This window comes from Colletes latitarsis, chromosome 2 (assembly GCF_051014445.1).
Source record: "Colletes latitarsis isolate SP2378_abdomen chromosome 2, iyColLati1, whole genome shotgun sequence".
Classification (NCBI taxonomy): Eukaryota; Metazoa; Arthropoda; class Insecta; order Hymenoptera; family Colletidae; genus Colletes; species Colletes latitarsis.
In genome coordinates this window covers 9,500,057-9,516,522 of record NC_135135.1, presented here as the reverse complement: position 1 = coordinate 9,516,522, position 16,466 = coordinate 9,500,057, and the positions used below count along the sequence as shown (strand labels likewise).

At 35.7% G+C, this 16,466-nt stretch overlaps 1 protein-coding gene across 1 annotated transcript in view; it reads right to left on the bottom strand.

Annotated features, from left to right (window-relative positions):
* The window catches only part of LOC143350125 (fibroblast growth factor 18), a 223,381-nt gene extending 208,093 nt beyond the window's left edge, over positions 1 to 15,288 (bottom strand). The window contains exon 1 of the mRNA XM_076781977.1: positions 14,735 to 15,288. Within this exon, the coding sequence (XP_076638092.1) occupies positions 14,735 to 14,775 (41 nt within the window). The 5' untranslated portion in view covers positions 14,776 to 15,288. The remainder of the gene's footprint in view (positions 1 to 14,734) is intronic.
* Positions 15,289 to 16,466: the final 1,178 nt, after the last annotated feature.

Here is a 16,466-nt window from a genome sequence, read left to right as displayed (position 1 = left end):
TAGTTCTATTTTTCTAGAATTAAAAATTTCTGTCTTGTAAAACACACGATGTACAACATTGAAAATGGCTAGACGTCTCAATTTTTCTGAATTTGTCTCCATTTTTGGTTCGATGTTCCTTTGTCTCCAAAATGGACTCTCCAGACCATATAGCGTATCTCAATTTTCAAATGTTCATTAATTTTTAGAAGACTTTTTTAACTAATTCAGCGTCATGAATCTACTACTGATTATTAAAAGCAATCTCCATTAGAATTAGATTTTTTTGTATCTGAATTAATACTTTTGTTCAGTCTAGAAATACTACTTCTCTAAAAAGGGCTAATAATTCATTAGTTATTCTATCCTTACAAAACTTTTCATGTATTGTTACGTAATTTTGCAAAAGAAAACTGCACTAATTCAAACCGCGACAATTATATTTCTGACCATCAATTAACAATTTAAATAAAACCATCTCATTTCTTGCTCACACTTTCGCTCGTAAATAAGGAAAGAATAATTTCCCTATTTATTTATTATTTTTAGGTCATTGATACTTGATATCCATTGTCCAAAACTGGTAGGGCAACTACGTTCAGTTAAATAACTTTTTCTTTATATGTATAATTATTCTTAGATCATTTCTTTACAATGATGCTCCTATCTACCAAATCGCTCGTTCTATATTTGTTCCAATCGAATGGATTTAATAGCCCATTTAATAGTCCATTGAAATAGACTGTTGGGCGAATTTCATTCACGAATAACGAATAACGAATAAAAGTGTTAAATTCATTCGTAGACTCCCCTTCGTTCGAAGATTCTTTCGTGATTCAAAGCCTGTTAACAGATTTTTCAAATCGATATCCAAGCGTACGAAGCCGTTCAATGCTAGTTTACAAACCACTCTAAAAATTTGACTCGTTATTCGCGAATAAAGCCCAACTCTGTTGGCAAAAGCGACAGCAGAAGAGAGCATCGGCCCGGTTTGGTTCACGAGGATCGTCGCCAAGCGTTTTACGACGGTCGATGAACACAGATCAACAATCGCGAGACGATACCAGTCCCAATGAGCCGTAGTAAACTAACTTTATTGTGAGGTCTAAAGTGTGGAATATCTGACCTGCTCGGAGAAGTGCAAACGCGTCTCGTAACGGCACCTGCTTCGCTCCTACTGGATGCACTTTAAATACTGGTATCGAACAATGCCCGGACCGTACGACGCCGGAATTTGATTTACAGCGGAATTCCTACGACGCGGGACGTAAACAGGTACACGCTACGCCCACCGCTCGATGTTGATATATAAATCGCGAGACGTCGCGAGTTTTCAAACGAAAATGGTAATGGCCGTTGCGCAACCGCTCTGTCAATGCGCGCGCGAACACTGTTAGCTGTTCCGGTTGGTTTACGGGGAAATTTTGCAAAAAGCACGCTCATTTCGGAGGATAGAGTCCGGGCAAAATTTTAGTAAATTTTATCAAGTAACAAACAGAAATCTTTGACTGGTACGTAAACTAATTTTTATTTGCGGTTGTTAATCCGTTCGTAAATTAGACACCATTAACACGTTCACTGCCAGATGAAAATCGTGTAATATTCTGTACAAAAATTTGTTTCAGTACTTATTTTCGTAATCTTGTCAACATTTACGAACTTTTCAAATTTATTTCCCTCGACGTCTTGAATTGAGAATTAATTTTTCTAGTATCATAATGGTAAATCCTATTATATATCACCTAATATGAGTGACGTGGCAGTCAAAGTGTTAACAGATTTTTTTTAATCGATATCCAGCAACCAGAAACTACTTTACGATCGAATTTGAATGCAATCGGTTAGATTCTACCTCTCAGGATCGAGGATGCTTTGTAATTGTGAACAGATAATTGCAAAGTTAAATATCGAAAATTCAAACTTTCTTAGACAAGATTCCACTTTAAGAAGACATTCTTTTACAACTGAACGACGATCTCAATTTTATGTAACAAAGTAGAACTGAATAAAGACTCTCCAAACATAGTCATAATTAATAAATTGATTGCAAAACCAAGACTATAAAATTGTAAACTACGTAAACAGAAATGTGTCTTAGTGCCTCCATGTTTCTATAATCTCGCTAAAGTTCAAGAATTCTATTTAAATTAACTTCCTTTGCCATCTTAACTTGAAAATTAATTTTCTGAAAAAGTCCTTTAATCTATACAGGGTGTTCGGCCACCCCTGGGAAAAATTTTAATGGGGGATTCTAGAGGCCAAAATAAGACGAAAATCAAGAATACCAATTTGTTGATGAAAGCTTCGTTAAACAGTTATTAACGTTTAAAGTTCCGACCGTATTGAATTTTTTTCTCGAAAATGCGCAAGATTTCAGGGGTATGTGTATTCACCGAAAATTATTGTAATTGACCCCCGCAACCGAAAATAATTTTTCCAAAACGATTTGTCATTTTTTTTTTTCCGTCGAAAAATTTCACACTTTCTCGAATTTTTTTCTAGAAAGTGGGTAGGATTTCGGGGGTATGTCTATTCACCAAAAATGATTGTATTTGACCCCAGAACCTAGAAATAATTTTTTTAGAACGATTCGAAATTTTTTTTTTCCTCCGAGAAATTTAGGTACCTACCCCCTGTCGATTTTTCTTAAAAATTCCTTTTTCATTTTTAGTAATTTTGTTTGTCGCCCTACAGAAATGTTGTTTAATACTTTTTTGTAGGTACCCATGAGCTCTACTTCAGAAAAAAGTCTCATTGAAATATATTCACAATTGTAGGAGTTATGGCTGTTTGAAAATTGGACCATTTTTATGGGGTTTTTCTTATTTTGCGGGGTCAAGGACCAACTTTTCGAATATTTTTAGAATTTCTACATATTCCACACTAAAATACGCGTTGTTTGCTTTTTTAAACATTAAAATCGTCCAATCCGTTCAGAAGTTATGCCGTTTTAAAGATTCGCATGAAAATTCGGGCAGACATTTCTGGCCAGAAATTAGATTTTCGGTAAGGAATTTTTTTCTCGAAACTGAGTAGCATTTCGGGGTTATGTCTATTGACCAAAAATGCTTGCAATTGACCCCTGCAACTAAATATAATTTTTCCAAGACGATTCGAAAGTCTTTTTTTTCACCCAAAACTTTCAGCACTTACTCGAATTTTTTTCTCGAAAGTGGGTAGGATTTCGGAAGTATCTGTATTCACCAAAAATGATTGTAATTGACCCCCGCAACCGAAAATAATTTTTCCAGATCGATTTGAAATTTTTGAATTTAATTGCTAATAACTTTTTAACGAAGCCGCCATCAACAAATTGGTATTCTTGATTTTCGTCTTATTTTGGCCTCTAGAATCTCCCATTAAAATTTTTCCCAGGGTTAGCTGAACACCCCGTATATATCGTATCAAGGCAGTGTTAAAGAAAAGAATGTTGCAATTGTAGATTACGTAAACAAAAATTTTTGTCTTGCTGCCTCCATGTTTCTATAATCTCGTTAAAATTCATGAATCCTATCTAAATTAATTTCCTTCGCAATCTTAACTTGAGAATTAATTGTTTGAAAAAGTCCTCCAACCTATATATGTCGTGTCAAGGCAAAGTGTTAAAGAAAAGAATGTTGCTAGCTTATTACGACACTGAATGTCGTTGCAGCAGCATTAATTTATCAACGTTGCAAGAGTCTCGTTTTTACGGATGCAGAATAAAATTACTTAAATTAGAAACGTTTCTTCCGCTCAGTTCCGATACCAAAAAGATGAACGAGTCTAATAGTGGGTATTGAAATCAAACGTTATTATTATAAAAGCCGATATTCCAGGTAATCGTTGACCGATATCTGGATAATATGCCTCCAAGTACTGGAATTCTGTATCGGAATAAGCAGAGGTAAATGATCCATCGGAGCATTCGTTCCTCCGTACTGTTAACCTCTTTTAATTCCTTGTACAGTCCACGACAAAACTATGAAACACTTGGATTTTATAGTGTTTCTCGTAACCAGCAAGAAGCATATAATCAATGATGTGTTTGAGTAATTTAATCGATATAAATATTTATTTTTAACGAAGCTAGAATTTTTCTTCTCTCAGTACGTGTGTTCCTAACATATAATCTACTTCTAGAAGTCCCAATACTAGCATAAATATGTCATTTATAGCGAAATAAACTTTGTTTGCTCAATATGAAAATTTGAACGTCTCAAAAATATTACAGAGTCTGACGAAACAAGTAGGACGTAAAATAAATCTTCCATTTTGTTTTCTCTCGATATTTTCCTCGTATTCAATCCTCTAGACCTTCCAAAATGTTTATTTCTAAATTTTAACACTCTTGATAACATCCCTATTAGTAAAACAGCGTTTCAAATTACATGTGTCTTTAAAAATAACAAATTTAAGGAATACACTCTCCAAACAATAATTCTAATAAAAAATATTTGTCGAAAAACTTTCATACAGCAATAAATAATAAAAACACACGTCAACTCGTATTAATATCTTTTGAGTAGGCCATATTGGGAACTTTTTTAAATCCCAATTTTTGCATTCGATTTTTGAAATTCGATTTATTTTCTTTGAGACAAATTAAATGCAAAAGTATGAATTACATTTCGATCGACAGCGATTTTACTTTTGCTAGGTCATATTCGTAATTGTGTAATTCTCATTAAACATTCTGAACTTCGATTTACAATCATGCATCGAAGATTCTTCTTGCGTTTGTTTTACACAGACTTCGAATGAGAGCTCTAAATTTGGCGAACTTACTACCGTCAATAATGCTTGCGATACACGATCGGGCATAAAGGGTGAGTGTCACGTTAGTTTACATTCCTTCAACGAATTTTACGACGCGGTTGCACGTTGTAAAAATCATTGAAGGAAGTTTGTACATAACAGAAAAAGTATTGGAACAAGTACCTCCACGAGGACGAAATTTTGGTTGAGGAAAGAAACGATGCGTTATTCTTTTATCGTTGCAAAGACATGCTGACAATTGACATTCATTGCATTCTTATTTGTATCCAAACCCGTTATTTAAATTAAACTTCAGTGGAACTCAACGTAAATTGCTGAAAAATAATATTCTTTACTTTTGTTGCATCGAGTACAAAATTTGAAATCATTTATTAAAATCTTTGCTATCGAGCTCGTAAATGATCACTCAAGATACTTTCGAGTTACTTTCGTTGGGGGCGTAAAATAAATTTTTGGTTAATTTCTATATTGCAAATTCTATAAGATTAAAATGCATGAAAAATGACGAAAAAACTGATTTTTAATTGTTTTAATTACGGCGTATCTAATTAAAGGAGGATAATATATACTTTTCGTAAAAATTCTTACGAGCTTTTCATTTTTTGTAAGTTGGATTTTCAAAAGAAAAATCTGAAAAAATTCTATAAAATCCGTAGCTACAACTAAAATGACACTGATTTTTTTCAAAATTATTAACAAGATAGGAGAAATTGGCCAAGCGTGTAATTTTCAATCCCTCAGGTCGAAATTCGACACTAATTTGTTATCAAATGACTCGTAAATTGAATTCAGGAACATCGAGAACTTCTATAAATGTTGTATTTACAGATACGTGTATATATAAATGTTGAAAAATAGACACAGAACTTTTGCAACGCAGAATTAATGCACCCATCACCGTGAATAATTAACAATGTTATAGAGAGATCACGATAATTAAGAAACTTGTTTTCATAAATTGGTAAACGTATCTGACCGTAGTAAATTGTGTAAACACAGTAAAAATGAGTAAATTATGTGTGATATATCTTGTTACACTAAAAATCGTTTGCAAAAGTAATCTTACTTTGATATTTGTAGTATTGTTTATACTCGATGCTGTATTACAAACCAGGGGTGACGACCTTCTTCGCTGAGTCGCACTTTCAGCCAACCGCTTATCCCACTATCAAGTTCTGGACTAGTTAGGGTCTCAGCGATCCTTCGTCCCAACTCTGCAGAGTAGGCATAGCGAGGGAAGTTCCTCTGCGCTTGAGCGGAACAGAAAACTAGGAGAAGGGGCCTTACCTGATTCGCGATAGGCTCAGACCGTCACCCTTGTTATAAACATTATCCTTAAGTCACGAAACCGACAGAATTGAGATTTTCATTTACCATCATGACACCTCAACTATATTTCGTTAATATGAAAGGATGTTTGCCAAATTAAAGTGAACGATAAAATTTGACATTTTCATTATTGTCTATTGAATATTCATGTTCACTTTAATAGTCACATATGTTATTGTTTTTCACAATGTAATAGGAGCAACATTGTATCTTTCTATGAAACTCAGGTAGGTGTAGTTTTACAAAAAATACTGCAAAAAGAAACTGTTTGGTCGAGAAAATAGAAAAAGTACCAAAAATATAGATGGACGACAAATTCACTAAATAAAAATATAGTGGATAGGATTCATAATAGAATGTTTTATAAAACTGCAATCCTGAAGAAGTATTTCGTTCTTAGATTTTGTAATTGCCTCTATTATTTACTATTTGAAGACAACTGATTTATTACAATTCTTTTTGTGAATAATGTTAAATAAAAAATAGGATAATATATTTACGAAATTATTTCATAAACATACCTCGTAATATTGATATCGCGACGACTTCGAATGCGATTTATTAATATAATAAACGCGTGGAAATTAGAATTAAATAATCTAAACGATTTTCTAAACTACGATTCGAATAGAAATCGTCCACGACAGTTGTAAACGTCGTCGATCGAGTCGCGTCAAGTCGAACAAATTCGTAAAGAGTTAAACTTCCTACGGTGTCACAAAAAGATAAAAAACGCTTTTGACAAAACTGCAGATAAATAACCGCGGATTGTAAACGTCAATCTCCGTAAAAAATACAACCTGTTGTGGCATGTCCGATCCGCGTAGGAGGCATATTTTGGCGGGCTTCTTCGCCGCGCGTTTCACGTAACGCTGTACGGGATCGATTATTGCCCGATTATTTATGGCCAACTGCAAAAGTCAGCGGACCACGGACGTTGATAATGGCGACATTGCAAGCTGTTTTCGCGTGTGCATAATCGCGAAGCTTCGTTGCGTGTCCGCGATTATAACGAACCAGTTCTATAATCGTGCATCGATATATTAACCCCTTAACCCCTCGTTTTACGATTTGTTTCCAAGCAAATGCACACAATTATTATGAATAAAATTAATATTGTTGAATTTTTATTGAATTTTATTAAATTCTCAAATATGGTATGCAATACTATAATATTTTAGCTAGTCACAGTTCTTGATGTCGAGTGTTAGGCTACTCGTCATCAGGTCTTATACGAGGTGTTCTTGAAGCTTCAATCAACAATTTGAAAAAAAAGTTATTAACAAAATTATTGTTAAAAATTATTAATAAAATTTGTCCATCTACCCGAATTTTTTACTCGAAAGTGAGTAGGATTTTGGTGTTATGTCTATTCACCAAAAATGATTATGATTGACCTCTGCAACTAAAAGCAATTTTTTTAGAATGATTTGAAATTGTTTGATTTTTACAAAAAACTTGTTCACCTACTGAATTTTTTTTCGAAACTGAGTAGGATTTCGGGGGTATGTCTGTTCACCAAAAATGGTTGTATTTGACATCAGAACCTAGAAATAATTTTTTTAGAACGATTCGAAATTTTTTTTTTCCTCCGAGAAATTTAGGTACCTACCCCCTGTCGATTTTTCTTAAAAATTCCTTTTTCATTTTTAGTAATTTTGTTTGACGCCCTACAGAAAAGTTGTCTAATACTTTTTTGTAGGTACCCATGAGCTCCACTTCAGAAAAAAGTTTCATTGAAATATATTCACTATTATAGGAGTTATGGCTGTTTGAAAATTGGACCATTTTTATGGGGTTTTTCTTATTTTGCGAGGTCAACGACCAACTTTTTGAATATTTTTGCAATTTGTACATATTCTCCACCAAAATACGCGTAGTTTGCTTTTTTAAACATTAAAATCGTCCAATCCGTTCTGGAGTTATGACGTTTTAAAGATTCGCATAATATTTCGGGGTAACATTTCTGGCCAGAAATTATATTTTCAGTAAGGAATTTTTTCCCCGAAACTGAGTAGGATTTCGAGGGTATGTCTATTCACCAAAAATGATTGTAATTAACCCCCGCAGCCAAAAATATTTTTTCCAGAACGATTTGAAATTCTTTTTTTCGCCGAAAAGTTTTCCGATCGGTATGGAACTTTAAACGTTAATAACTTTTTAACAAAGTCTCAACAAATTAGTATTCGTGATTTTCGTCTCATTTTGACCTCTACAATCTCTCATTCAAATTTTTCCCCAAGGTGGTCGAATTAGTATATTAAAATTAATTTACATTTTTACATTCACGAGGTATTTTTAAACAAATCTATTTAAATTTAAACAAAATTAAATTTCAGTTTGAAAGATTATTTGTAATAAATCCTATGTCAAGATATGTTAAAGTTGAGTTTGCATAATCGAGTCAAGAGGCAAAGACTCGTTATTTTCACTTAAGGGGTTAAGGGATTATTCCGATCTAGAAGTTTAAGAAAATGGAGGGAAGAATTTTTTCAAAGTATCAGATCGCGTTTAGTACAAGATGTAAACATTTCTTGTTACGTAAATTACATATTATCATATTTTTACATAAGTATATTGCATATAATCGGACGAAAATGCTACCGAATAGTTTCCAAGTGAGAAATCTGAATTGTCTTGGACTTTCTCTCGAAAATCAGCCATTTCTTGAAAACTCAGAGTCAGACAATTCCTAGCATCGAAACATATTGTCACATTTTTACATAAGTATATTGCATAAAATCGGACGAAAATGCTACCGAATAGTTTCCAAGTGAGAAATCTGAATTGTCTTGGACTTTCTCTCGAAAATCAGCCATTTCTTGAAATCTCAGAGTCAGACAATTCCTAGCATCGAAACATATTGTCACATTTTTACATAAGTATATTGCATACAATCGGACGAAAATGCTACCGAATAGTTTCCAAGAGAGAAATCTGAATTGTCTTGGACTTTCTCTCGAAAATCAGCCATTTCTTAAAATCTCAAAGTCGGACAATTCCAAGAATCGAAACATATTGTTACATTTTTCCATAAGTATATTGCATATAAATCGAACAAAAATGTTACCAAATAGTTTCCAAGAGAGAAATCTGAATTTTCATGGACGTTTCTTAAAATTTCTTAAAATTTCGAGGTCGGAGGAGTACTTCCTCTATTAAGGGCTTCAGGGTGACCGAGTCAAGGCACCTGGCACCTTCGCGTTGCCCTTTTCTTCCGTGTTCTGCCTTGCGGCTTGCAACGACCCACTTTTGCTCGTCCTCGATATACGACATGATTACGAGCACGAATATAAAGGGGAAGAGAAAAAGGGAGAGATAGAGAGAGCGGGGTAGGGGGGAGGGGAGGGAAGAAAAAACGGCGGAGGAAGATTCAGGAAACAGAGGGAGTGCAAGCAGGTAAGCGTGGAATCGCGATTGGATCGGTGCCAATTCCTCCCGGGAGATACGACGATTTGAAATTCAATGCGATGAAAGGTTTGCCTCTTCTTCTCTTCCTTTCATCCCTGCCGCCCTCTTCGCCTACGTCTTCAAGCACGCGCTTTCGGCCGCGTCCAACTCGCTAAACTATATAGTTCGATCCTGTAATATACGCTGGCCCTGAAGTATATATCCCAATTCGCTAACCCAGAGACCGGAAGCACTGGCAGCCTTTCAAGTTTCCCAGGTTCGGAATCCTTTTAATTCAGATTGGACTTTTAATCGGGAGTAGTATTTTTTTATAATTTCATTAACCCCGCCACCTATCATGGGCGATCCTACGCGACCCCCTTCGTTTCGAGATTCGCGTCGGCGAAAACGCTACATCGATCGAGACTTCTCGAGTGGAAAATATAGTTATATGCCATTTTGATATGGCTAACAGGCTTTAATCATCCACGCGATCCAATGTAATTTTAGTGGAGATTTCGGAAACCCCCTTCGTTTCGAGATTCGCGTTGACGGAAACGTTAGATCGATCGAGACTTCTCGAGTGGAAAATATAGTTGTCGGAATCCATTAAAAAGTTTTTGTTCTCAAATTGAATGTTACTTCACGTTGTGTAAATAAAGTTATGTTAGCTCTAATCGATATTTAAATGTAATCGATGCAAAGAATGTCACCAGAAACGCAAACGTGCGTCTGGTTAGCATTGACATTTGGATGTGGCCTTTGAAGGTTGTCTGGTTACCGGAACGTTTAAAAAATGAAGGGTTCGAAAAAGAAACGAAGAGAATTAGAAGGGTTTCCAGACTGAAAGGACGTGCGGGAAAAATTAGAAAAAGAATCCCTGCAGAGGACTCATCGGTTGTCGTTGTACATTCTTTCGTGTTGTTGAAGTGTTTGTGTTGTAGTTAACAGTTATTAGTTTATTTAGTTAAAAGAGTTAAGAGAAACAAGAAATGCATAGAGTGACGAGACAGAGGCTTGGTCGCCCTAGAGAAATGGCCAATGAAACTGTTTCTCCGACATAGTTATATGCTATTTTGATATGGCAAGCAGGCTTTAATCATCCACGCGATCCAATGTAATTTTAGTGGAGATTTCTGAAACTTCTTGTCGTTGCCTATAAGTCCTATAAAATATCGAGATCGGAGGAATCGATGAAACTGACCTCAAAGTAAAGTGAATTTATCGTAGACACTTCGAACGTACGCGTTTATCTTTCTACATAATCGCCATTTAATGCAACACATTCTTCCAAACGCTCCATTTTAAGGTTTTCGTTTCGCTCGCGTGGAAACATTCTCTAGTCTTTATTCTTGAACTTTGATATTCGATGGGAACTGTTGACCTTTCGATACTTCTTTTAATTTTGGGGAACAACCAGAAGTCTGATACTGCCAAATTGGAATTGCACAGAGGATGTAACCTTCTAACGTTAAAAATTCTATCACTGATGCTTGGTACGTGACTCAGAACTCGTGATAAATGGCACTGTTATGCAACGAAGTTACACGGAAAACTGAAAGTTTGAACGTTTAGACTAAACACTCGAGGTTATCGAATGCAGATTAGAATTTGTTTACATCCCCATTACTTGTACAATGGTATTGTTGGAGATCTTAGGTATCAATTAACCCTTGCATTGTGTAGATTTAGTTCATTAATGCATGCAAAATCTTTTCATGAATATTTTTAAACACATCACAGAGATTGTCAAGAAAGAGTAGATGTTATATGATACATTACATTCCTATATGTTCATCAATTGACTGTACATAGATTTAAACAAATAATCAAATAATAGTTTAAATAATTTTTCCAAATTAACGATTAAACTCGATGCTACTAACAATAACAAATGAAGATTCAATCCAACACGTTTGTATTGTACTTTAGAGTTACGAATTATTTTTCATTCGAATACTCTTTTGCAAGTAAAATTTGTTATAAATATATAAAACGTACAAGTTCTCCTAAATATACAAGTTTTTCCACTTTATAAACCTATAAACTTGCAAGTGTAAGAATTTCCACATTTTTGCCACGTTGTCATACATAATTATCATAAATTGCATCTATTTCACTAAAATTAAACATTTCTTCTGTGTTTTATTAAGTACCAACGAAAAATCTAGACCATCTAGTCTTTCAATTGATTTTCGATAAAGATAAAGATGATGAATGTAAACATAAACAAATTTGAATTTAATAATTCAGTAGTGTTCTCGAAGAAGATTAAATGAATGAAAGGAGAGCATAAAAATAATTCAAACGATCTTCCACTCGTCGTGAGAGATGAAGAATTATGTGAATAAACTCCTGATGGATAAAGGATGATGGATGAAAAGTTTTATCCCATCTACACTTTTTGTCTATAACAAACTATCCAACGAATAAGCATTTTAAAAACAGTGACAACATCAAAATAATCTTTACGTTGGAAAGAACGTTGGAAAGAAATTACGGTATTAAACAATGACTGTTTTAAATAAAATAAAAATAATAAAAATTGTACAATAAATCTGTATGAATTTTTCCGGTGTCTAATATAATTCGAAAAATAATTGAAAGTGTGCACTACGTTGAACAAGGTTGCTACAATTTGTGTGGTCCATGGCGGATGGTTTTCCAACGGAATGGTGTTAATATTCGGAGTTCAAAAGACGGAAACAGATTAATTAGAAACGTGTCGTTGAACGGAGAATCTTTTGGAAACTCGCCCCTCGCGTACGTGGGCTCTTCGTGCGGTTGGAGAACAACAAAATGAGGGGCAGAACGTCGTTGACTCGGAAATATCGTGCAGGACCTCGCGTTTGACGAATCTTCACGTGCCATAAGAGCCATTATCGCGGCTACGAGTATGTGTCACGAGGGTTTGGGATACTATCCTCCGTACGATGTTCCCCGAAATCCTGACAAATTTTACTTTCGTCGAAAACAAACTGTTTTGCTTTGGACACTCTCTTCGTTTACAAATCGAAAACATAATTTATTTCAAGATATTTTCCAGACAGGGAAAAACTGGGGAAAATATTACGCAATATTCGTAGGATTCAACACATTGGCGACTGGTGATTCTTGTGGAAAAATTTTTAGACGATTTCAATCGTGGAGAATTATTTTAAAAAGCGTGCAACTGCGATTACTTTTTAAAATTAATACGCACGTATTGAAACGAATCTTTTTTAATTTGGATATAAGTAACTTTGGTAAGATTGATAATGTTCGAAAGCAAACAAAAATATCATTATCTGAACAATAGTAAAGAAATCTCGTTTCCGGTCGTCAATGTGTTAACTGTCCGCCGACGCGACGAAGGTGTGTCGATTCTGACTCGTATTCTATCTTTGTCATCGGGCGATTTATAAATTGTTTATAGTACTTGAGTTGAAAACTCGGGCTCGAATAGTTTTTCAACAAGCTGCAACTCAGACATTTTTTACTTCGAACTTCGGGGAGGGATCAAGTTACTCCATCTTCGTCCAAAAAATGCTTTCTAAACCTAAACACTTTTTATACTTGTATTTTATATTTAAATATTAACATAAATAATATTTTATTCAATGTAAAATATGGAATCTAACGTACAGTGGTTTGACTTCCCATAAAAAGCATTAAATTCGTATTGTTATCATTATTTTCTTCGTTAAATCGATTTTTCACAGTTTTTACAGATTTAATATTTAATATTTAGGGTCTACGGAACCTTTCTAACATAATTCTGTATACCTATTTCTACATCATTTATCACGTGTTAATTAATGACGGTGAAGAACATTATACTCCTCTGACAAATTTCGTTTTTTAATAGACACAAACATTTTCTAATACAAGTTCAAATCTTAGAACGGGCCATTCTTAAATGGTTTAACGCGCAATCAATTCTTTAAATATTCTATTCCAGTACTCGAATATTCTCGATTGTTTCCCACAAGTTATTTTTCAAAATGTAAATAAAATAAATCTACATTTCCAATGATGGAACCATCACTTTTTATTTTCAAACACCACGAGGATCTATCCGACGAAGATCGATTTATTTCACTTTCATTCGGCCAAATTATCTTTTCTATTAGATATTGCAAAAATCAAATAAGCCTTAATATTTGTCTTCGAAAGAGTAAAATTAATCAAATAAAGCACTGTAAAATTAATTTCCTTTGATGCTTTTCGAGCTGTGCATTTGCAAATTCTTTCCTAAATATATAGCAATAACTTTTTAAATTTAAATTTAATTTAATTTTTATTAATAAATTCAACTTAAATTTAAATTTAAAACTATGTAGAAAAACGGTATTGTTCCTCGGACTTCGTGGCGGAATATTAATTCTGACGTTTCCTACTTGTAAAAACTGTGACAGGCTAACTTGATTGATTTCCAATCGCGAACACGAACATGGCAATGTTAACAAAGTTTGACTGTTGATTCCGAAAATTTAAACACGGTGAAAACTGACTCCTCGAGGAAAATTTATGTCAAATAAAACAATAGAAAGTCCATGTGTCTGTCTTACATTAATCACATTTTTAAGTAAATTCACTTTCGTCGAAGAAAATTTGTAATTAAATAAAGTAATTACAGAAATACGGATTTAATATTGATCATTAGGAAAGTAATATATTGTGCGTAGCACGATACTTTTTATTTGTTCTATACTCAAACATTGAATTCAGTATTATATTTTCTGTTTTAATACGTATTCTGTGTTATTAAGTTTGATTTCATCTTTTAAAATTTCAACTTGAAATTGTTTTCAAAGTTTCTTCACATTAACAATTATTTCGGCAGTTATTTGCATCCAAATGCAAAAGTTGAAAACACACCTTTTGGCAAAACAGGTATGCACAAAACCGCGGTAGAAATAGTGTCAATATATCGCAAAAGTAGATACCGATATTCGATTAATTCGTCTCTTGATCGAGACATATGCGATAGTAACAAATACCTAGATTCCAATATTTCCCTTTTCGTTGGTTTTTATATTTATATTACATTATTACGTATGACACGAAGGTAAATTCGATGATAAAAAAGAAATCGAGAACTGCTGTAGGGGATAAACGGTGAACACTTCGATAAATCCCAATCGGATAAAAATCGTTTGGGGGAAGTTTGCACAAATGGTAATCACATTTAAAAAAAAAAAAAAAAAAAGAAAAAGACAATATCTTTCATTTAAATATTCACAGACAAACTACTAAACACGATCGACATTCAAAGCGTGAAATTGAAATCCGTTACCGTCTAACAGCAACGTCGAAAATCGTTGGTTGCATCCACATTACGACCGCAACTTTCTTTCTTCGATCTTGGCCCGCAGTGTGTCGAGTGAGAAATCAAGAGGTAAACTAAAAGAAGCTACGCTTCTCGACGTAACTACGAAGACACCGCGTACACATATTTCGTGCACTGACCTTATAACGAACATGTGTCTCCCGTGGACCCTGGATGGACAGTCATTGGGTATCACACGGGGTGGCTCGTAGTATTTAGACGACGGTGGTTTAAGTATGTATTCATACACGCACCGTGCCGGCACGACCTTGACGCGGCGGGTACTCGGCGATGGACACGCGTGCACGCGACGCGCCGCCGTGCGATCCTCGTGGCGCGTCCGGGGAGCAGATTTACGAACGATCGAGCACGATTAAATCCTCCCTCGGGCCGCTCGTTTATCACCACCGACCAGATCTCTCTCTCTTTCCTCGTTTCGAGAACTATTTTTTTTTTTTTTTACTCGTACCGGTCGGACCGAACTTGCCCTTTAAAATCACCGATCATGGTATCGACGACGCGAAAACACCAGAAAGAATGGCCTGGAGGAACAACAACGACGAAGACGAAGACAACGAGGACCACGACGACGACGGTGTCTCGTGGTGGTGGTCGATAGCGCGGCGCTCTACTGACGTCGCGACGCTTCGTCGTGTCGTGGCCCGCGGCTCCTACACGCCCTCCCTCCGCCGCCCCCCACGATGCCCTCAACTCACTCCGGAACAACCCGGAAACTGACGAACCGCCGCCCCCACCTTCGAAAACTACCCTTATTTCGTACCCCCACCGCCCTGCCGACACCACCGCTACCACCACCGCCGACGACGACCCCCCCCCCTCCCCCTCCGCCACCTCCACCTCCTCCTCCTCGCCGCCCCACCGCCATCGCCGCCTCCGCCGCCACCCTCGCACGAAGGACGAAGGACGATGGCTCGACTCTATCGCGCAGACAACTTTTCCGCCTAGACAGAACTCCCCCCAACCCCCCTCCCACAACCCACCCTCTTCTTTCTAGCCTTTCGACCGAAAGGGAGGATTGGTATCGTCCGGTGATTCCCTTCCACCCTCGATCCACGCGCTAAGGGTTCGTTCGCGAAACCTACTTCCGATCACCGGAACTCTCGTTCGCTACGTCCGTCGTGCCCGCGACATTTTTAATTTCCTTCGACGCAACAAGCACACACCGAGGACAAAGTCGAAGGACTCTGCTTCGACCAATTTTTCTCATTCATCACCAGACTATGGATCTTTATGCAAATTCTTATTTTTATTAGTAGCATCATTGAAATAAGAGCGTTGTAGAGGACTGTTTCAACCCCTAAATATAATAATTAGTATCTTACTTTAAGTATCTCTTACATTTCTACATATTAAGTGCATTCTATAAGTTTTTGGAATAAAACTGTTTTAATTCTTAATTAATTCTGACGTAACAGTTATATTTTGACTGTTACCTGTTCTGAGAAAATGTTTAACCACTGAAATTTATTCCTATTTTTTCGGAAATGGGGATAAGTTCTAGCCCAAACGGAAACAGTTGTTCTGCTTTTAACAACCCTTGATCGAAGCCTGGAATCATTTTATGAAGTTCCACTTGTATACAAACGTTTGTAAGTGAAGTAGGGTTCATATTTTTATTAATAGTATTATTGAAATGGGAGCTTCGTAGAGGATTGTTTCAACCCCTAAATATAATGAT